Raw genomic sequence first — 22,010 nt, 5'->3', positions numbered from 1 at the left:
CCCAATTGCTTTATTCAACCAGAAATTCATCATATTCTGGTCTACAAGTGGCATACCTCTCAGGTTTTCTTTTTTCTCTGAATTTTTATACTTCTTCCTCAATGTGATTTCAAAAGGAAGTAAAAATAAATGTGTGTCTTCTCTAGTCTATCTTGAATTTGAAGTCATTATGAATTTGTATGTGTCAAAACAGCATGGAAATATGTAAAAGCAAAAAAACTATGATAGAAACTGAAAAAAAATCAATAGTAGTGAAAAGTTACAACTCTTATCAACACCTGACAGATCAAACATTCAAAAAATAAGGAAAGATATATATAATTAATAAGATTAAGTTAATAGCTTTAATTAAAATTCTACTCCCTAATACAGTATTTTATTTTCAAAAAACCTTGCCCACCCTCTGTGCCAAGAAGAGGAAGAGAAAATGCTTCCTGTTGTAAATGTCAGAGCCCCGTCCTTCCTTGCCCTGTCCTACTTGGAACTTTTGTACACTTTGCTCAAAAATTCAATGCCAAGTTTTTGTTACAAATTAGTTTTTTCCATAAAACCATTTGAGCCAATCAGTAATTTCAAGGTTTTGTTTGTTTAAAGTCTAAGAGTTCGAACTTCCAAAATCTATTACAATTTGGTCCTAAAACTAACACAACATTGCAAATTAACTATACTTCAAATTTTATAAAAAAATTTTTAAAGAGCTTTTAAATAGGAAATAAAATATTTGGACCTAAAATGACAAGCCTTCTTAAACTCTTATTTTTCTAAAGCCCCTATTCACGTTCAGATTGAGTTGCCAAAATACCTAAATGTCCATTGACAGATGAATGGATAAAGAAAATGTGATATATACATACAGTGGGATATTATTCAGCCTTAAAATTCCATCGTTTGTGACAAGATGGATGGAAGAGGACATTATGCTAAGTGAAATTAGCCAGATACAGGAAAAAAAACCATTCTGCATGACCTCACCTATATGTGGACTCTAAAACAAACTCAGAGAAGCAGAGAGAAGAATGGTAGCTCCCAGGGGTTAAAAAGGAAGAGAAGTTGGAGAGATAATGTCCAAAGGATACAGAGTTCTGGAGATCCTCTATATGGTATAGTGTCTATAGCTAACAATACTGTACTGCACACTTAAATTTTGCTAAAAGGGTACATCTTATGTTAAGTGTTCTTACTAAGATGGAGAAGGAGAGGGAGAAGGAGGGGAAGAGGAAGAAAAGGCAGAAGAAGACAATGATGATGACAGGGTGGGAGTAAACTTTGTGAGGTGATGAATGTTTATGGCTTTGCTGGTGGTGATGATTTCTCAGGTGTATACTTACCCCCAAACTCATCAAACGTATACATTAAATGTGTAAAGCTTTTATATGTCAATCATACCTCAACAAAGTGCTTTAAAAATAAAAAATGTAAAGAAAATTTTTAAAGAGTTGCCAAAACACCCTCTGAAGTTAGTTGCATTGATGTGCTACAAACACTAAGCACTACACTTTTTAAATGCCTTTGTCTTTAAGACTATAGCTTGATGTTAGGAAGTACATACCCTTTTTTTCTTTATATATACTTTTTTTTTAAAATTTTTGGTTGCATTGGGTCTTCGTTGCTGCGTGCGGGCTTTCTCTAGTTGCGGCGAGTGGGGGCTACTCTTCGTTGCGGTGCGCGGTCTTCTCATTGCAGTGGCTTCTCTTGTTGCAGAGCATGGGCTCTAGGCACGTGGGCTTCAGTAGTTGTGGCACGCAGGCTCAGTAGCTGTGGCTCACGGGCTTAGTTGCTCTGCGGCATGTGGGATCTTCCCGGACCAGGGCTCGACCCCCGTGTCCCCTGCATTGGCAGGCGGATTCTTAACCACTGCGCCACCAGGGAAGTCCCAGGAAGTGCATACGCTTTCTACCTAGTTTTTGTTATGTAAAGTAGTACGGCCTCCTTTATGAAATACTGCTATTTAATGTACTCAATAATTTATCCACGTTCATCACATAAAACTCTACTGTATATCATAATGTCTAACAAATCTCCTTGGATCACTCTTTTTGAAGTTTTAAAAAAATAGTTTAGTTTATCAGCTTTCGCTGACACTCTGAACAGAAATCCTACTCACATGATTTCCTCTAATAACCACCTTTAGGTGAGGTATACTGGAGTGGACTTTGTGAAACACTTGATGTGATCAAAGGATGGAGACTGTTTTGACATAATATGGAGATTAATTTAAACTACACAATACACAGAAGAGTTAAACTAAATAAAACCGTCAGGGGAAATTTTTAAAAGATTAATTTCTGGGCTTCCCTGGTGGCACAGTGGTTAGGAATCCACTTGACAGTGCAGGGGACACGGGTTCGAGCCCTGGTCCGGGAAGATCCCACATTCTGCGGAGCAACTAAGCCCGTCCACCACAAATACTGAGCCTGCGCTCTACAGCCCATAAGTCACAACTACTGAAGCCCGCGCGCCTAGAGCCCGTGCTCTGCAACAAGAGAAGACACCACAATGAGAAGCCCTGCTTGCCACAACTAGAACTAAGTGGTCACACAGCACTGAGCTGATCTCCCTGTGCGATGCAGCTGCTTCCAGCTAGCTAGCTATTTTACATTTGGTAATGTATATATGTCAATGCTACTCTCTCACTTCGTCCCAGCTTACCCTCCCCCCACCCCATGTCCTCAAGTCCATTCTCTACGTCTGGGTCTTTATTCCTGACCTGCCCCTAGGTTCGTGAGAATCTTTTTTTTTTTTTTTAGATTCTATATATATGCACCAAAATAGTAACCTAATACCCTACACTTTCCCTCACCTACATGAACACACATGCTTCCTATTATTGCTCTTCCTAAATACATCACTTTGGGTCCGTTAGGCTCTGTAAACTCAATGCTGACACTAACAATGTTCTCTGTACATTTTAAATACTGGCAAGAATATAATATCAGGCCTTTCAACAACTGTAACAAAATTTTTAAACTGACATTTGCAAAGTTATGGAGCATTTTTACACTGATCCTCTGCTAATACAATTAGCAGTATGTTTTGTACCTATAACTTAATAAATCCTTTAATCATAAAACAAACAAAAAAAGAACAGGCTGGACAATGAAAGGGCTGGTTTGCAATACACCTGCAGACCTGCTTCTTTTTTTCTTTCCCTGTTTGCTCATCTTTTTTTTCCAGTTTTACTGAGATATAACTGACATTCCATATTCTATAAGTGTAAGATGTATAACATAATGATTTAACTTACATACACCATGAAATGACTACCATAATAGGTTTAGTGAATATCCATCATCTCATATAGATACAACATTAAAGAAACAGAAAAAAAATTCTTCTCCTTGTAATGAGAACTCTCAAGATTTACTCTTAACAACTTTCATATATAACATAGAGCAGTGTTAATTACCTTCATCATACTGCACATTACATCTCTAGTATTTATTTATAACAGGAAGTTTGTACCTTTTGACTACCTTCATCTAATCCGCCCCCCCCACCTACTTCTCACATGACCAACAATGGGCATGCTCCACTGAGTATCAGCGCCAGGTAGAGTATCAGCAGCATTAATCCCATGATCATTCTCTGGAGCAAAGCTAGGGAATCAGCTAATTTACATTGCACTCCCCGCCACCCCGCCCCAACAAAATCCATGCCTGCTTTTTTCAGGGATTTGGGGACATAGGAAACTACTACTAGATAATAATCTAAAAGGGAGGAGGAAACTGGGGGGAAGCACAAACATACATAATTTGAAATAAAGAAAAAAACACATAGATACAGGAAAAGTAAAAAACTTGTAAGAAAACAGTCTATAATTCTATGCTAGCACACTGAAGAGAAATGTTAATTTACAAGCATTAACTCAATAAGAGATAGAGAACCCAATCACCATAAAATGGGGGGGGGGGAGATGTCTGTTACCCTTTCAAAAAGCTCTAGGCTTTTCCCAAAGCTAGCTGAACACAGGAGGAAAGCCTCCTCAATTCTTTTTACAAAACGAATTTACCATTTTTTGAAAACACAATGATCCAAAACCTATGGGAGGCAGCAAAAGCAGTTCTAAGAGGGAAGTTTATAGCAATAAAAGCCTACCTCAAGAAACTAGAAAAATCTCAAATAAACAATCTAAACTTACACCTAAAGGAACTAGACAAAGAAGAAAAAACAAAACCCAAAATTAGTAGAAGGAAAGAAACCATAAAGATCAGAACAGAAATAAGTGAAATAGAAACAAAGAAAACAATAGCAAATATCAATAAAATTAAAAGTTTGTTCTTTGAGAAGATAAACAACATTGATAAACCTTTAGCCAGACTCATCAAGAAAAAGAGGGAGAGGACTCAAATCAATAAAATTAGAAATGAAAAAGGAGAAGTTACAACAGACACCGCAGAAATACAAAGCATCCTAAGAGACTACTACAAGCAACTCTATGCCAATAAAATGGACAACCTGGAGGAAACGGACAAATTCTTAGAAAGGTATAATCTTCTAAGACTGAACCAGGAAGAAATAGAAAATATGAACAGACCAATCACAAGTAATGAAATTGAAACCGTGATTAAAAATCTTCCAACAAACAAAAGTCCAGGACCAGATGGCTTCACAGGTGAATTCTATCAAACATTTAGAGAAGAGCTAACACCCATCCTTCTCAAACTCTTCCAAAAAACTGCAGAGGAAGGAACACTCCCAAACTCATTCTATGAGGCCACCATCACCCTGATACCAAAACCAAAGGTACTACAAAAAAAGAAAATTACAGACCAATATCACTCATGAATACAGACACAAAAATCCTCAACAAAATAATAGCAAACAGAATCCAACAACACATTAGAAGGATCATACACCATGATCAAGTGGGATTTATCCCAGGGATGCAAGGATTCTTCAATATACGCAAATCAATCAATGTGATATACCATACTAACAAATTGAAAAGGAAAAACCATATGATCATCTCAATAGATGCAGAAAAAGCTTTTGACAAAATTCAACACCCATTTATGATTAAAAAAACTCGCCAGAAAGTGGGAATAGAAGGAACCTACCTCAACATAATAAAGGCATATACGACAAACCCACAGCAAACATCATTCCCAATGGTGAAAAACTGAAGGCATTTCCTCTAAGATCAGGAACAAGACAAGGATGTCCACTCTCGCCACTATTATTCAACATATTTTTGGAAGTCCTAGCCACGGCAATCAGAGAAGAAAAAGGAATACATATTGGGAAAGAAAAAGTAAAACTGTCACTGTTTGCAGATGACATGATACTATACATAGAGAATCCTAAAGATGCTACCAGAAAACTACTAGAGCTAATCAATGAATATGGTAAAGTTGCAGGATACAAAATTAATGCACAGAAATCTCTTGCATTCCTATACACTAACAACGAAAGATCAGAAAGAGCAATTAATAAAACAATCCCATTCACCACTGCAACAAAAAGAATAAAATACCTAGGAATAAACCTACCTAGGTAGACAAAAGACCTGTATGCAGAAAACTATAAGACACTCATGAATGAAATTAAAGATGATACAAACAGATGGAGAGATATACCATGTTCTTGGATTGGAAGAATCAATCTTGTGAAAATGACTATACTACCCAAAGCAATCTACAGATTCAATGCAATCCCTATCAAATTACCAATGGCATTTTTTAACAGAACTAGAACAAAAAATCTTAAAATCTGTATGGAGACACAAAAGACCCCGAATAGCCAAAGCAGTCTTGAGGGAAAAAAACGGAGCTGGAGGAGTCAGACTTGTGACTTCAGACTATACTACAAAGCTACAGTAATCAAGACAACATTGTACTGGCACAAAAACAGAAATATAGATCAATGTAACAGGATAGAAAGCCCAGAGATAAACCCACACACCTATGGTTAACTAATCTATGACAAAGGAGACAAAGATATACAATAGAGAAAAGACAGTCTCTTCAATAAGTGGAGTTGGGAAAACTGGACAGCTACGTGTAAAAGAATGAAATTAGACCACTCCCTAACACCACACACAAAAACTCCAAATGGATTAGAGACCTAAATGTAAGACCGGACACTGTAAAACTCTTAGAGGAAAACACAGGAAGAACACTCTTTGACATAAATCACAGCAAGATCTTTTTTGATCCACCTCCTAGAGTAATGGAAATAAAAATAAACAAATGGGACCTAATGAAACTTTAAAGCTTCTGCAAAGCAAAGGAAACTACAAACAAGACAAAAAGACAACCCTCAGAATGGGAGAAAATATTTGCAAATGAATCAACGGACAAAGGATTAATCTCCAAAATATATAAACAGCTCATGCAGCTCAATATTAAAAAAACAAACAACCCAATCCAAAAATGGGCAGAAGACCTAAGTAGACATTTCTTCAAAGAAGACATACAGGTGGCCAAGAAGCACATGAAAAGCTGCTCAACATCACTAATTATTAGAGAAGTGCAAATCAAAATTACAATGAGGGATCATCTCACACCAAGTAGAATGGGCATCATCAGAAAATCTACAAACAACAAATGCTGGAGAGGGTGTGGAGAAAAGGGAACCCTCTTGCACTGTTGGTGGGAATGTAAATTGATACAGCCACTATGGAGAACAGTATGGAGGTTCCTTAAAAAACTAAAAATAGAATTACCATATGACCCAGCAATCCCAGTACTGGGCATATACCCAGAGAAAACCATAATTCAAAAAGACACATGCACCCCAATGTTCACTGCAGCACTATTTACAATAGCCAGGTCATGGAAGCAACCTAAATGCCCATCGACAGACGAATGGATAAAGATGTGGTACATATATACAATGGAAAATTACCCAGCCATAAAAAGAAACGAAATTGGGTCATTTGTAGAAACGTGGATGGATCTAGAGACTGTCATACAGAGTGAAGCAAGTCAGAAAGAGAAAAACAAATATCGTATATTAACGCATATATGTGGAACCTAGAAAAATGGTACAGATGAACCGGTTTGCAGGGCAGAAACAGACACACAGATGTAGAAAACAAACGTATGGACACCAAGCGGGGAAAGTGGCAGGGGGGTGGTAGTACTGGTGGGATGAATTGGGAGATTGGGATTGACATATATACACTAATATGTATAAAACAGATAAGTAATAAGAACGTGCTGTAGAAAAACAAAATAAAATTCAAAACTTAAAATAAAAAAACTAATTTACCGTTTTTTAAAAAACCTAACAAAAATAATGTAACCAAACTACAAACATGGTTAATTATGAATCCAAAGTCAAGTTTTTGCAAATGTGATCCATCATATAATATATATATATAGACACACACGCGCGCGCACACGTGCATGTGCATACACACACAGACACCTTGACAAAGTATGGTTATTCTAGAATTCAAGGATGGAACCAAATAATGGCCCGAATTAACAGGTCAAAAAAGGAAAATCCTGATGTGCCTCAACAGATGCTGAAAAGTTGAGATTCAACATCTTTTTTTTTTACTTAAACTAGTCAAATTGGAAGAGAAAGACATGTTTTTTAACAGTTAGAAAAAGTACAATAAATAGGAATGAAACCTTAGTACATGCTATCACATAGATGACCCTTGAAAACCTTATGCTAAGAAGCCAGATGCAAAAAGCCACATATTACAGGATTCCATTAATATGAAACATGAAGAATAGGCAAATCCATACAGACAGAAGGTAGACTGTCCAGGGCTGGGGGTGGGAGGTGATTGCTAATTGGGTACAGGGTTTCCTTCTGGGGGGATAAAAATGTTCTAAAATTACTGGTGATGGTAGCACAACTCTGAATCTACCAAAAATAATCCCACTGAATTGTACACTTTTGAAGGGTGAATTTTGTAACAACTTCCTCTCAGTAAAGCTGGTTTAAAAACTACACATGCAAATCTTAAACTAGTTCATGTTACAACATGTATTTTTAGATAGGAGAATGATATCAGTATCACTTTATAACAAAAAGACATGTATTAAAACTAAGGTGAAACACTGAAAGTATTTCTTTTAAAGCCAAACTTAAGACAAGGATGCCCACTAACACTATTATTATTTAAGATTGTATGGGAACTGAACTGATAGGCAATGCAATTAGATAAGATAATGAAATGCAAGATATAATTATTATTTGAAAGAAATTATATTTATTTATATATGACTTATGCAGGAAATTCAAGAGAATCAACTAAAATCTTAATATCAGAATGAATTCATAAAATGTGCTGGTTTAAAATTAATATACTTGATGGCAAAAGTTTTTTATTTTAAAGACAAAAGCTTTCTTATGTAACACTTAAAAATGTAAAATACCATTAGTAAGAGTAACTGAAAACTCTAAGTGGGATTTTTTTAATACAAATATACACAGAAATCAATCTTGCTCTTGAATATATTGGATCAGTAGTATTAATTCTCTCTTAATTAGCCTCTACATTCAATCAAAATCCCAACACACTTTTGTTGTGAATCAATTGACCTTATATATGTAGGTCTACTCTCAGACACTATTCTGTTGCATTGATCAGTCTGGCCTTGCACCCACTATTTTAATCACTGCATCTTTATAATAAGCTTTAATATATGGTAGTGTAAGTTTTCCAACTTTTTTTTTCAAGACTGCCTTTGCTATTCCAGGCCCTTTGCATTTCCATATAAATCTGAGAACTGATTAAAAAAAAAAAAAAAGAATAGTACTTCCCACTTAAGGCAGTGAGGAGCACGAAACGAGTTAGATATGTCAAGAATATAGCATCAGGACTGGCACAGAATAAGTATCCAATAAATAAAGGTGCTCTTCTTTAAAAAAAAAAAAAAGCAAAGCCTGTTGGGGTTTTGATTGGGACTTCGTTGAAAACTGACATGTTTATAACACTGATACTTCTTATCCATGAACATCGTATCTCTCCCCATTTATGAGTTCTTTCATTTCTCTCAGTAATGCTTTCACTAAAGGTCTTAGTAAGCTTTGTTGGGTTTATTTCAAGGTACTGGATGTTCACTGATCTTACTATAAATTGTACTACTAGCTTTTAAAACAAAATATAAAACAATCAATCAACTGTACTGGCTTTTAAATTTTATTTTCATGTTGTTTGTTGTTAATATAGAGAAATACAAATTATTAATCAATGTCCCTCAAATATAATGTAGTAAAATTAGAAGTAAATGTCACTGAGGTAATAACACCCCCCAAAAAAAATTTCCTTGAATTGGAAAAGTCTCAATAATTCAATGGGCAATAGGAAAATTATAAAAACCCAATATATTTAGAACTAAATAATAAAAAATCAATTCACATAAAATTCATAGTACCAGTTACAGTTCAGAGGAAATTTTATAGTTTTAAAAGCATATAAGAGTAGAGATTAAAAACTAATGAGCTAAACTATTTACAATAGCCAGGACACAGAAGCAACCTAAGTGTCCACTGACAGATGAATGGATAAAGAAGATGTGGCACATATATACAATGGAATATCACCCAGCCATAAAAAGAAATGAAATTGAGTTATTTGTAGTGAGGTGGATGGACCTAGAGTCTGTCATACAGAGTGAAGTCAGAAAGAGAAAAACAAATACCGCATGCTAACACATATATATGGAATCTAAAAAGAAAAAAATTGGTTCTGAAGAACCTAGGGGCAGGACAGGAATAAAGACGCAGATGTAGAGAATGGACTTGAGGACACGGGGAGGGGGAAGGGTAAGCTGGGACGAAGTGAGAGTGGCATGGACATATATACACTACCAAATGTAAAACCGATAGCTAGTGGGAGGCAGCCACAAAGCACACGGAGATCAGCTCGGTGCTTTGTGACCACCTAGAGGGGTGGGATAGGGAGGGTGGGAGGGAGGGAGATGCAAGAGGGAAGAGATATGGGGATATATGTATATGTATAGCTGATTCACTTTGTTATACAGCAGAAACTAACACACCATTGTAAAGCAATTATACTCCAATAAACATGTTAAAACTAATGAGCTAAACTTCCAACTTAAATTTTTTAAATGTCTGAAAAAATGCAAATAAAATATAAAGAAATATTAACCATATGGAGCAGAAACAGAAATGGTCAATAAAAAGAACTATTTGAAAAGCCTTAATATAGGCAAGTTATTGGCAGTACTCATCAGAAAAAAAAGGAACAAATTAATGAAATTAGACATTTTAAAGTCATTAGAGAAGCCTATATTTTATACCAATATATCTGAATTTTTATATTTTTCTAGAATACTGTTCATTTTGTATAAATAACAACAACTTGAGAAAAGCCAAAAATACTTATCACCATGAAACAAACTATTAATCAAAAAACAACTCACTAAAAAAGACACCAAAGACAGTTTCACAGATGACTTATAAGTTTCCAGAAACAGATCATATCTATGAAATACAACTTGTTTCAAAGGAGAAGAATTATTCCGCAACACATCTTAAGAAGTTAGCATAAAAAGAAAAAGTACATGGCAATAGCAAAAGGATGCAAATATCCAGAGACTCCAAAGACAGTTTAAAATACAAAATCTATGAATACAATTCATCACACAAATAGATGCTGCAAAAACATTAAAAAAATCAACGAAAACTCTAAAATGCTAAGTAAAAGAGAACATTAATAAATATCTCCTCCCTCCAAAAAAACACGAAAATATCATCCTTAATGGTAAAATATTAGAAGCACTCCATTAAAGCACGTGGACAGTGATGCCTGTTATCAATGCTTTCATGCAACTCTGTGCTAGAGGCATTAGTCAATGAAGTAGAAGAAAAAGAAAACAAACAAAAAAGAAAGAGGAGGCAAAAAGGAATGGAAAAGAAGAAATAAAACATCTTTACTCACACACACCTATTTAGAAAATACAAGAATTATAAACTGTAATAATCTGTTACTCCCACATTTCATTGAATCTAAAAATACTGCCAATTTTAAGATGCATCCTTGTTTTACCTACATCTAAGAAAAATATCCTGCCAGTTAAACCGATACTATACTTTATTATCTAGAAATCTCATTTTAGATTTATCAAGACAATTCTTTTAGACTTATTTAGACATATTTTCATCATATCCTGTGGATATATAGAAGAAAATATAGAAGCAAAAGAAATTGGGAGTCCGGTGACCCCACGGCTGCCCGTGAAGCTGCCGCCCTGGCCCTGCCACCACCGCCACCTCAGGACCGGCTGTATGATTAGGCCACAATCTTCGATGAGTAGACATATTCCTCAGTTCTGTGGTGTTCTTGGTCATACATTTATGGAGTTTCTGAAGGGCAGTGGAGATTACTGCCAGGCACAGCACAACTTCCGTGCAGACAAATGAACTGTAGAAATTCATTACTACTCTACCAAGAAGCCCCCATAAGAGTGGTTAACCTGGACACAGAAGTGTTGAACTGAAATCCACAGAGCATTTTTTACAAGAGTTCTGACCTGCATGGGGTAAAGCTCAGTGCACTTCCTTTCTATTGCCTCAGTATCACTGAATTGAAGAATTGCTGCTTCTTGTTAGGAGGTTCATTTCATTTCCCATTACTCTCAACTTCATACTCAAAAGCACTGAGAATTTCAAGTGGAGTATATTGAAGTACTCAGTTTCTTTGCATCATTCCTGTATTCAAGTTTTTAAATTCTTTCATAAACCTATTGAGTGTTTTTTTAACTAAATTAACATGGCTCGAATGAACCACCCAGCTCCTGTGGAAGTCACTTATAAGAACATGAGATTTCTTAATCCAACCAATGCGACCTTGAACAAATTTATAGAGGAACTTAAGAAGTATGGAGTTACCACAACAGCAAGAATATGTGAAGCAACTTATGACACTATTCTTGCGGAGAAAGAAGGCATCCATGTTCTCGATTGGCCTTTTCATGATGGCGCACCACCATTTAACCAGACTGTTGATGATTGGTTAAGTCTCGTGACAATTAACTTCCACGAAGACCCTGGTTGTTGTATTGCCATTCATTGTGTTGCAGGCCTTGGGAGAGGTCCAGTGCTTGTCGCCCTAGCATTAATTGAAGGTGGAATGAAATATGAAGATGCAGTACAGTTGATAAGACAAAAGCAGCGTGGAGCTTTCAACAGCAAGCAACTTTTGTATTTGGAGAAGTATCGTCCTAAAATGCGGCTGCGCTTCAAAAACTCCAATGGTCATAGGAACAACTGTTGCTTTCAATAAAACTGGGGTGCCTGATGCCATTGCTTGGAAGTGGAACCTAGACAGGACGGAATTTGTTGTACATGTTAGCCAGCACGATGGCTTCATGAAGTCTGATGAAGCTTCCACAGGAGTGTCGAAAAGCAGTTTTACCAGGCCACAAGCCTGGCAGAATTGCAACTTCTGTGTCTGGGTTATGATCAACCTCCTTGGACACACAGCAAAGGATTCTTGCTGTTCAGCATTTAAAATGTGCTTATTATCGTTTGTACCAATTGACCTTTTCTGAAATCATGCAGTATTGAGTCATGTCTTTAAATCTGTTTCCATGCCAGAATCTTATCAATATATAAGAAATTTAGAAAGACTAGGTGCCGAAATACCCAGCACAATACTTATATATTTTTAGTATCACATAGAACTAAAATCCCAGGAACTAAGAAAACTCTGGACCTTATGTGGTTTATTCCTTCCATCATTTCAAACATAGAAAGTAGGGCCTATAATGTTATTTGCTCACAATATGTTTAGGTCTTCCACATTCATACCAGTATACATCAGATTTGCTTATTTTAGTTTTTTGTAATTAACCAAGTCTTACCGTGATTATTTAATGTCTTTCTATAAATCTCATTTTGTGCTGTTATAGAAGACCTCCATTTTGAAAATCTACATTGTAAAAGAAGCACATGTCTTTAATGTCTCCAGACAAAAAAGCCTTACAGTTAATTTCAGTGTTTGCACTTTGGGGTACAATCTACAGGGAGGGCCTGAAAAAAGAATGGGAGGGGGCTATTAAATATTTTTAGTAAAATGTTGCCTTTGTCTTGTGCAGAACATGTAGAATATGTGCTTTAACTTAGTAAATATTTTTTAAAAGGTGGAAATACTTTGTTATTGTAGCTAAAACAATTCTTAATCATAAAATTTCTGAAATTCTTGTAATTTTTTTCAAACTTATCTGAAGTTGTTTACCATTTTATTTTTGTTTGAAGTGTGATTCCCAACCTCTCTTGGAAAAAAAAAAAAGGGTTTCTGCTAATGAATTGAGCAGACATTTAATATTTTATATGCCTTTTGAGCTGTGTAACTTAATATTTGGATAATTGACAATTTGTTTTATTATGTAATTGATAAAATGGTGATGTGTATTAACATTAGCTCAACCATACATTTATACTGTCTGCGAACATGTGGTTATAGTTCTGTGGGGGAAATAATTTGTCAGTGTTCACCAGCTTGTAAAAATCTAGTGTGAGAGCTTAAACATTAAATAAATGATGAAATGCAAAAAAAAAAAAAAAGAAAAAGAAAGAAAGAAATTGGTAGAGTACTCCTAAAACTTCACATTCAGGGTCCTACTATGGAATGCTTTTCTACTCAAAGCTATTCAATCTTTCCTAACAATATTGTTCTCTACCAACAAGAGTGCTGCTGATGCAGCATTTCTTAAAATGCTCCATAATTATCTATGTGATTTTCTTTCCGGTAAGACACCCACCTCACAATTCCTTCTGCCTTCAGTTGTATTGTTGGGTGTGAAATTAAAACACAACAATGCACATACTCATTTAAGTGATGACAAAATGAAGAGTCTTGACCAAGTATGTGCATGTAAAAACAATAACTACATCATGACTGCTACCTGGACAACACTGATTATAGGACACCATCAAACAAAGATCTGTATGAACCTCTGTCATATTAAAATGGGGGCGGGATGTACTTCAGAATCTATGAAATATGGTAATACGAAAGTTCAGCAAGCTTACATGATGAATACAGAAACAGTATCTAAAAGAAAATCCTATTCACAATAACAAAAATTATACAAATTTTTTTCTAGCAAAAAATCTAACAAAAGTTGTGCAAGAGCTTTATGAAAAGCAGTAGAATATGCCCAGATTCAGACCCCAGCTCCACTACTTAGCATACATCTATAAGTATCTACACATTATTCTATAAATATGATGCAAATACAATAAAAATCCAACAGTTTTTCATAGAAACCAACAAACTGACCCAAAAATAAACAAAGGAAGGAAAATAGCTTTAAAACTCCAAAGAAACAAAACACTTATTAAGATTTAATTATAAAGCTATCACTGTTAAATCAGAGTGGTATAGGTATATAGTCAAACAGACCCATGAAATCAGAAGAAAGTAGAAACAGATGTATATATGTGAGAATACGATAAACTTCACAAGTTGCATTACAAATTAGTGAGGAGAAAGGCTGAACTACTTGGCAAATTCATATTAAAAAGATAAAATCAGGGGGCTTTCCTGGTGGCACAGTGGTTGAGAATCTCTCTGCTAATGCAGGGGACACGGGTTCGAGCCCTGGTCTCTGAGGATCCCACATGCCGCAGAGCAACTAGGCCCATGAGCCACAACTACTAAGCGTGCGCGTCTGGAGCCTGTGCTCTGCAACAAGAGAGGCCACGACAGTGAGACGCCCGCGCACTGCGATGAAGAGTGGCCCCCGCTTGCCACAACTAGAGAAAGCCCTTGCAGAGAAATGAAGACCCAACACAGCAAAAAAAAAATTAATAAATTAATAAACTACCCCCAACATCTTCATTATTTTTTTATTTTTTATTTTTTTTGTGGTACGCGGGCCTCTCACCGCTGCGGCCTCTCCCGTTGTGGAGCACAGGCTCCGGACGCACAGGCTCAGCGGCCATGGCTCACGGGCCCAGCCGCTCCACGGCATGTGGGATCCTCCCGGACCGGGGCAGGAACCCGCGTCCCCTGCATCGGCAGGCGGACTCTCAACCACTGAGCCACCAGGGAGGCTCCCAACATCTTCTTTAAAAAATAAATAAATAAATAGGGCTTCCCTGGTGGCGCAGTGGTTGGGGGTCTGCCTGCCGATGCGGGGGACGCGGGTTCCTGCCCCGGTCCGGGAGGATCCCACATGCCGTGGAGCGGCTGGGCCCGTGAGCCATGGCCGCTGAGCCTGTGCGTCCGGAGCCTGTGCTCCACAACGGGAGAGGCCGCAGCGGTGAGAGGCCCGCGTACCACAAAAAAAATAAAAAATAAAAAAATAAATAAATAAATAAATAAAGAAAGAAAGAAAGAAAGAAAGATAAAATCAGATCCGTATATCACACAATAGAGAAAAAAATTCCAGATGAATTAATGACCTAAATATGAAAAAGCACAGTATCATTATGACCTTGGGGCAGGAGAATAATTTCTTGCAGATACAAGAAAACATAAACCATAAATGAAAAAGAACTGAGGAAACTGACTACTTTCACATTAAAAAGTCCTACACAAAAAAATTTTCCATAAACAAAGCTAAAGAATAAGCCACAGACTAGGAAATGGTATTTTCAGTGTATAAAACTACAGGCCATTAGAATTCAGAATATAAAAATAACCATAAACCAATGAGAAAAAGGCAACAGTCCAATAAAAAATGGACCAAGGATAGGCACAAGCAAGTCATAGAAAACTCAAATGGCTAATAATATGTGGGAAAAAAGGCTCAACAACACGAGTAATCTAAGAAATGCAAAAGGAAAACAGCAATGAGATACCATTTATACCTAAAAGATTGGAAAAAACTGCAAAGTCTAATCTTTTGGCAGTGGTCTGGAGAAACAGAGGCTCATACACAGCTGATGGGCGTGTCGAATGGAACACAATTTGACATTTGGCAATTCCCAGTAAAGTTGACAAATGCACAGACTCTTGAATGTAGCGACTCTACTTCTATAATCCCAAGAGAGAAGAACCCCATATAAGGATGCTCACAACAACACTGTCTGAAATTGCAGAAAACTGCTAACAACCTAATGGCCCCTCCCTAAGAATAGATAAATAAACCACAGTATATTTATACATTAAAATACAAGTAAAATGAATGAACCAGATCAGTAGTTTTCAAACTTCTTGGACTCAGGACCTCTTTACACTCAAAAATTGAGGACCTCAAAGAGTTTTTGTTTATGTGGGTTCTATCTAGAGATGTTTATATTAGAAATTAAATCTGAGACACCTTAAAAGTATTCATAAAAAATAAACCCACTGTATATAAACATGAACATTTTAAAATAACTATTTTTCAAAACAAAAAATTGTGAAAGGAGTAGCACTGTTTTACATTTCTGCAAATCTCTTCAAGGACAGGCTTAACAGAGGACAGCTGGATTCCCGTAACTGCGTCTGTGTTCAATCTATCATGACATCACATTTCGTGGAGGCTCTGTACAGTACTTGTGCAGTGTACAAAAGAATGAGGCTGGAATAATATCAGGGATCCCTGGGAATTCCTGGAGCACACTCTTGAGAACTGCTAAACTAGATCTACATACAACATAAATAAATCTCAAAAACACATTGCTAAGTGAAAAAATATATATATAAAATGATAAACAGAGTATGATACCATTTATGTAAAGTTAAAACACATAAAGCAGTACTTGACATTGTTTGTGGTACATACATATTAGGACAGTGGTTATTTCTGGCAAAGAAAAGACAGGAATGGGATAGGGAGGCACTCTTCAATCTGTGAGGTTTTCTTTCTTTAAATACACAAAAAGTTATGGAGCAAATATGTAATAAAATATTAATATCTGTTAAATCTGGGCGATACCTGCTTTTCAGCAATTCTGAAATATTTCATAATTTTAAATATTTTTTCAATCCTAATGGCTGTATTCTTCAAGGCCACGTAGCTTCCTTAAAATGTCACCTCCCTTTGAGTAAAATATAGTTACAAGATTCCTGGATTTTATAAAAAGTTCTTTGGAAAACTAATTTGACAGGACTAAGTATACACTGGCCATATTAACCCCAAGCTTAAGCGCTGGGGGCAGGGTCTACTCAGCTTATGTGGCATATGCCTTACTACACACACCCCTTGCTCAAAGGATACAGTGACTAGACAGATGCTTGAATAGTTGAAAACGATTCAACTACACAAAATTCTCTGCACCCCAAAATTGAGAGAATTGCTTTTAGATTACTGTCATTACCATGTACCAGGTAATGCTCTGGGACAAGGATAAATGAGAACCTGTCTCTACATCCAGAGTTTAGAAAAGATAACAAAAATACAAATACACAGCTAAAATATAAAAGGTTAAATGCTATATTAAAACATACCTACATTGTTATATGAGACAGAAGAATGAGCCTGGAAAAATGATGGTGCCATAAACAGAAAGAAAGCTAGAAGCAGGAGCTGTTTTAGGGGCTCTGCGTTTAAAAAAGAAGTTTTTTTCCCAATAAATAGTACTGGGCATCTACTATGTTCCAGATAAATTTGGTTTCAGCCATGTTGAGACAGTAAGACACCTGAAAGGAGGTGGTCAGTAGGCAACGCTAGAGAAACTAGAGAGCATGGGCATGGTAAAGGGCACCAAAACCAAGCAAGAAGATTCAAGAGAACAGGATAGACAACTGACCTTGAGGAAAATCCCATAACAGAAGGCAGAGAAAGTATAGAGTTTCTGAAACAAAGAACACTTTTATATAACACACCTGCTGACATGCTGCAGAAGTCTCCCAATTTGGGAAACAGCGGATCTAGGAAAAGTGGAATGAAAAGAAATGAAAACGCTGGTGAAAGGAGAGATAAGACAGCTGAGGTTTTTGTAAGATGAGCAAACCTAGGAATGTTTATAAGGAGAGGAAAAGGCATCAGCAGAGTTAGAGGGCAATGATGCAAGTGGCAGAATCACACTGACAGAGCTCCATCCTTTGGGACCAGTGGATCCCACAGGCAGAGCATCTGGGCCTGAAGGAGGCCAATTCTTCCCACAAGTGAAGAACAGGAGGACAGCCTAGGGAGAGACAAAGGAAGAATATGAAGTGGAAGGAAGGAAATTCAATTGCTTAGATCAGATGGCTGTCTATCTTTCTGACTTAAGTAAAAGATTAGGTGATCTCTGCTGAGGCTGAGGGGTTTCAAGGACAGGTTGAGGAGTTTAAGAGTAAAAAAGAAAAAGTTTGGAATTGCCAGTGTGCATAAACACAAATAGTACAAACAAGGTCATAAGTGGCGATACAAGTCCAGGTAGGTTGAGAGAGGAAGCATTTACAAAAAGCAATATGGAAAAAAGTTTTTCTTCAATGCATTGTGACCATGTTTTTAAAAAAGGAAACTTGCATCTATCTGGAAGATACACAAGTTAAAAACCAACACCTCATTTATCCAAGACAGTTGTTGTTCCACCAGTTTTCCAGACCACCCTTTCAGGCAAAAAGCACTCTAACTGTTTCCGACAGAAATCCTTCCAAACCATACACTCCTGTCTTAACTATACGACTGAAGTCCAACTCTTAATCTTAATCATCCACTCTTGCTGTACTGGAACATGTACTGCCGCTGCACTGCGTGTGCAGCAATACAATTCTCTTTTAGAATTCTATGTCCTTCCCACCTGTCAAGACATAAAGCAACTGGTTCTTTCAAGTTTACGTTTACCTTTACCATCTCAAGGACCACAGAGTGCTTTAGCAACTTGCTTCTAGTCAGCCTCCTAGAACGCACTGTGTCTCAAACTTTTCTAAACCATAGCCCTTTAAGATAAACATGAGAATATTCAGTTCATTCCCTTCCCCTCACGGAGCAATCACTGCTCTGACCTGTTGCAGTTTAGGAAAAATAGAAAAACTGAAACAACTTTCTGGTGAATACTTATGCTACCTATAAACTTACGTATCATAAAATTCTAGGAAACACATTCCCAAAATGTGCATCGAGAATAGTTCAAATATTAATCAAAACATGAGAAGGCTTAGCTTAGTAAACAGCCTTAGTTATTACCCTCTTAATCAAAAAGGTGGTTCCTCTTACCACATGGAAAAACAGGGATTCCAAAAAGACCACCTGAAGGCTGCTGCCTTCTTAATCATCGCTCTTCTACTTTTCAAAACTGACTTGTTTAAAAGTTACCATGGAGATACTTACAGGCTCATTCCTCATTTTCGTGAAGTAACCCACAGCACTCGTCCTGTAATTTTCAACCACGGTAAAAGAAAAGCTAGAAACCCCTCCCCATTTGTTGACTACAGAGATTATAACAACTCTTGAGCAAAAAGTTACTTGGAGTGAGAAATTAGGACAGAAAAAAGGAGCAGCTGCCTACTAGATATGGATTGTTGAAAAAGTAGCAAAATTGTCTGAACTTCTGCACATTCTTGATAATCATTCCTGCAGTGAAACACTGGTTGTTACTCTCTCTCTCAACTTTGAAACTTCCTAGGCCAATGGAAGGGCTAAGTGACTATAAAGCCGGGCTCAGGTGTGTCATCACTCTACTACTTGAGGGCTCCCTGGCCTCCCCCATTGAGTATAAGCCCCTCCACCTGGAAAGCAAGCTCCATCCACCTTATTTAGCCACCACTCCCCTACCTACACCGTCTACTCCAGCCAAAGTACACATACTTGCTGTTTTCTGAAGAAGCTTCACCCTTGAAATGCCCTTTCCCCACCTCCACCTCAGTCTAATAAAGTCCTACCCATCCTTCAGTAACCTTCTCGAAATGTCACCTAACCTCGTTTTCCTCTGAAACCCCAATAATTGGCTGTACCTTCCCGGCAGCACTTCAGTGCATTTCACCTCATCTCATCTGCCTCTGAACAACGAACTTCTTGGAGCCACCGTCTGCATTACAAGAACCTTTTGATCTTTCGTAGCACCTAGCACCGAGTTCAGAGTAGTGTAGTATGCAATCAAAACTACTTTAAGGAGTGGAATTCCACCTTAGAATTTTTCAAATCAAATAGAGAAACTAAATACCATACCAGGTACAGGAACAATAAATACTGCATCACATTACGTTGTCCTTCAATAAGAAAATAAAACCTTCTGCCCTTTTCTTACTCCTGAAAAAAAGTAAATACTACCAACAGATCGCTAATAGCTTAAATGCACCTTTTCTAGAAAGTTGTTTCCAAATTAATGAAATTCAAACGACTCCGTAAAATTTTTACTTCTCCGTTTCCGTGCTGTGCAATTTGCACTTTTCCCCTTACTACGTGAAAGAGTGAGAACTTCTTTCCTATCCATTTAAAAATTTTTCTTTCTTTACTCGAAAAGGCAGTGGCTGTTGGAAAACAACCGCATCTAAAGCACTCTAATTCACGTGTGACTTTGCTGAGGTAAAAATAAAATGTCTTGGGGTCCCACTTGCCGTGGTGAGTCCACATGCTTCGGCGGACCCTCAAGTGACCTGTAACAAGCGCGGGGGAAAGGCGCGGGGCCGGGGACGCTGAGTAACGAGATTGCCCCAGCGCCTGAGAGCCGACGAAGGCCGCCTGCGGCAGCTCGACTAAAATGCAGCGGAAGCAGCAGCTAGTCACGGGTGCTGCGGTCGGCAGGGCAGGAAGGTGGCGCTGCCGCCGAGCGCCTACAGCCCGAGCGCACTTCATGGCGGCGAGGGCAATGGCCGCTGTGGGGAGCGAGCACGCCCCTCCGCGCGCACACGCTGCCGTGCCGGGCCTCCGGGACCCGTCACCGGAGCCGCCGCCACCGCCGCCGCCCGCTCTCCGACCCCCCCTTACGGGCTGTAGCGGAATTTTCTCTTCAGACGCCGCCTTCAAGATGGCGGCTCCCCCTCCCAGCAACCCCCTCAATCGTCCCCTGCAGCAGGCGCCGAGCCGCCGCCATCTTGTCCCCCGTCCCTCCCCCCCTCACCGATATTTACATAGCGAAAATCGGCCCGGCCGGCCTGCGGCCTTCACCTCACGCCTGCAGCCTTCGCCTCCTTGCCAGGCCTCGCCCCCGCGCAGTGCCCCGGGCCGGCCGCGGCACCGACCCGGGCCCCCTCGGCCGCGTCCCGGGCCACCGGCCGACCCTCCCCCAACCCCCGCCCGTTTGCGGAGCGCGGCTTCGCCGCCGCTCGGGGCAGCCGGGCTCCTCCCCGGGCCTAACTGCGGCCTCCTTGGGGCCTGCTCGGCGCCGCGCGCCACACCGCCCGGCCTAGCGCGGAAGGGCGCCACGCGGGCCGCCGACCAGGCCGGGACCAGGCCCCTGCGCGCGCGCTAGGCCCCGCGGCCGCGGCGGCGCCCGGAACTCACCGGACGGGCGTGCGGGCGGTCGGCGACGGTGGCGGGTGCTGCAGGCCGGCCTTTCTCTGGAGCACTGGGCCGGGCTCCGGCTGGTGGGGCGGGCGGAGGGAGGGAGGAGGGGCCGAGCTCGGAGCTGACAAAAAGCGGCCCAGCTCCCCGGCACGGGCCCGCCGTCAGCACGTCACGTCACCGCCCGGGAGAGAGACCCAGGAAAATGCGGAAGGGTACATAGGCCCCCTCCTTCGCCCGGTGTGTCTCCCTGGTGCTCCGGTCGGCGTGCTCACGCCCTGCAACCGGGGAGCCCAGTGGCCTCGCTGCGGCGGGGTCTCCGGCGGCCGGAGTTTCCGTGACAGCGCCCCCCTTCTTTCCACCTCCTCCGCGCTCCCGCCCGCCGCCGCCGCCGCCGCCGCTACACACGCGCCGCTGCCGCCGCCTCGGCCGTAAAGCCCGCGCGGGGCCGTGGTCCGCCGACCCCGCAGAGAGGCAGGCGGCCCGCACCCGGCCCGGCCGCCCCCCACCATCTCCCGTGGGCCGCGGCCGCCCCCCGGGCCCTCCCCGGAGACCTACCGCCTCTCCGCGCCAGTCCTGGCCGAGGCGCCTGCTCGAGTTGTTTGCAGGCCCTCAGACCCCCGCCCGCAGTAAATGTGTTTTCTTCATCCCCGTGGCTGGAGAAGAAGATAAATTTAGCAACCCCCGCCGTCCCCTGCCTTCGCTTAAAAAAAAAAAAATCTTTGAAATAAAATGAAAATAGGCTTGCCAGTCTAAATGGGTGCGTGGGCAAAAGGA

The 22,010-nt window shown here is 39.6% G+C and overlaps 3 protein-coding genes across 5 annotated transcripts in view; 2 read left to right on the top strand and 1 right to left on the bottom strand.

Moving 5' to 3' along the window:
- Positions 1-21,460, bottom strand: part of ZFX (zinc finger protein X-linked) — a 57,479-nt gene extending 36,019 nt beyond the window's left edge. For all 3 annotated transcript variants that reach the window (XM_082864226.1, XM_082864229.1, XM_082864230.1), the window contains exon 1: positions 21,234-21,460. The gene's annotated coding sequence lies outside the window, so the exon portion shown is untranslated. The remainder of the gene's footprint in view (positions 1-21,233) is intronic.
- Positions 11,162-11,398, top strand: LOC309978200 (uncharacterized protein). The gene has a single exon (XM_082864566.1). The coding sequence runs from the start codon at positions 11,215-11,217 to the stop codon at positions 11,347-11,349; it is 135 nt and encodes a 44-aa protein (XP_082720692.1). The 5' UTR covers positions 11,162-11,214; the 3' UTR covers positions 11,350-11,398.
- LOC309978199 (protein tyrosine phosphatase type IVA 1-like) lies at positions 11,390-12,218 on the top strand. The gene has a single exon (XM_082864565.1). It carries the CDS (start codon positions 11,699-11,701, stop codon positions 12,209-12,211), a length of 513 nt encoding a protein of 170 aa, XP_082720691.1. The 5' UTR covers positions 11,390-11,698; the 3' UTR covers positions 12,212-12,218.
- Positions 21,461-22,010: the final 550 nt, after the last annotated feature.

Source organism: Leucopleurus acutus (genome assembly GCF_964270905.1).
Source record: "Leucopleurus acutus genome assembly, chromosome: X".
NCBI lineage: Eukaryota > Metazoa > Chordata > Mammalia > Artiodactyla > Delphinidae > Leucopleurus > Leucopleurus acutus.
This window is presented reverse-complemented; position numbering and strand designations above follow the sequence as displayed.

Coding starts and splice junctions, on each gene's coding strand:
- LOC309978199 (XM_082864565.1), top strand. CDS start 11,699: ATGGCTCGAATGAACCACCCAGCTCCTGTGGAAGTCACTTATAAGAAC.
- LOC309978200 (XM_082864566.1), top strand. CDS start 11,215: ATGATTAGGCCACAATCTTCGATGAGTAGACATATTCCTCAGTTCTGT.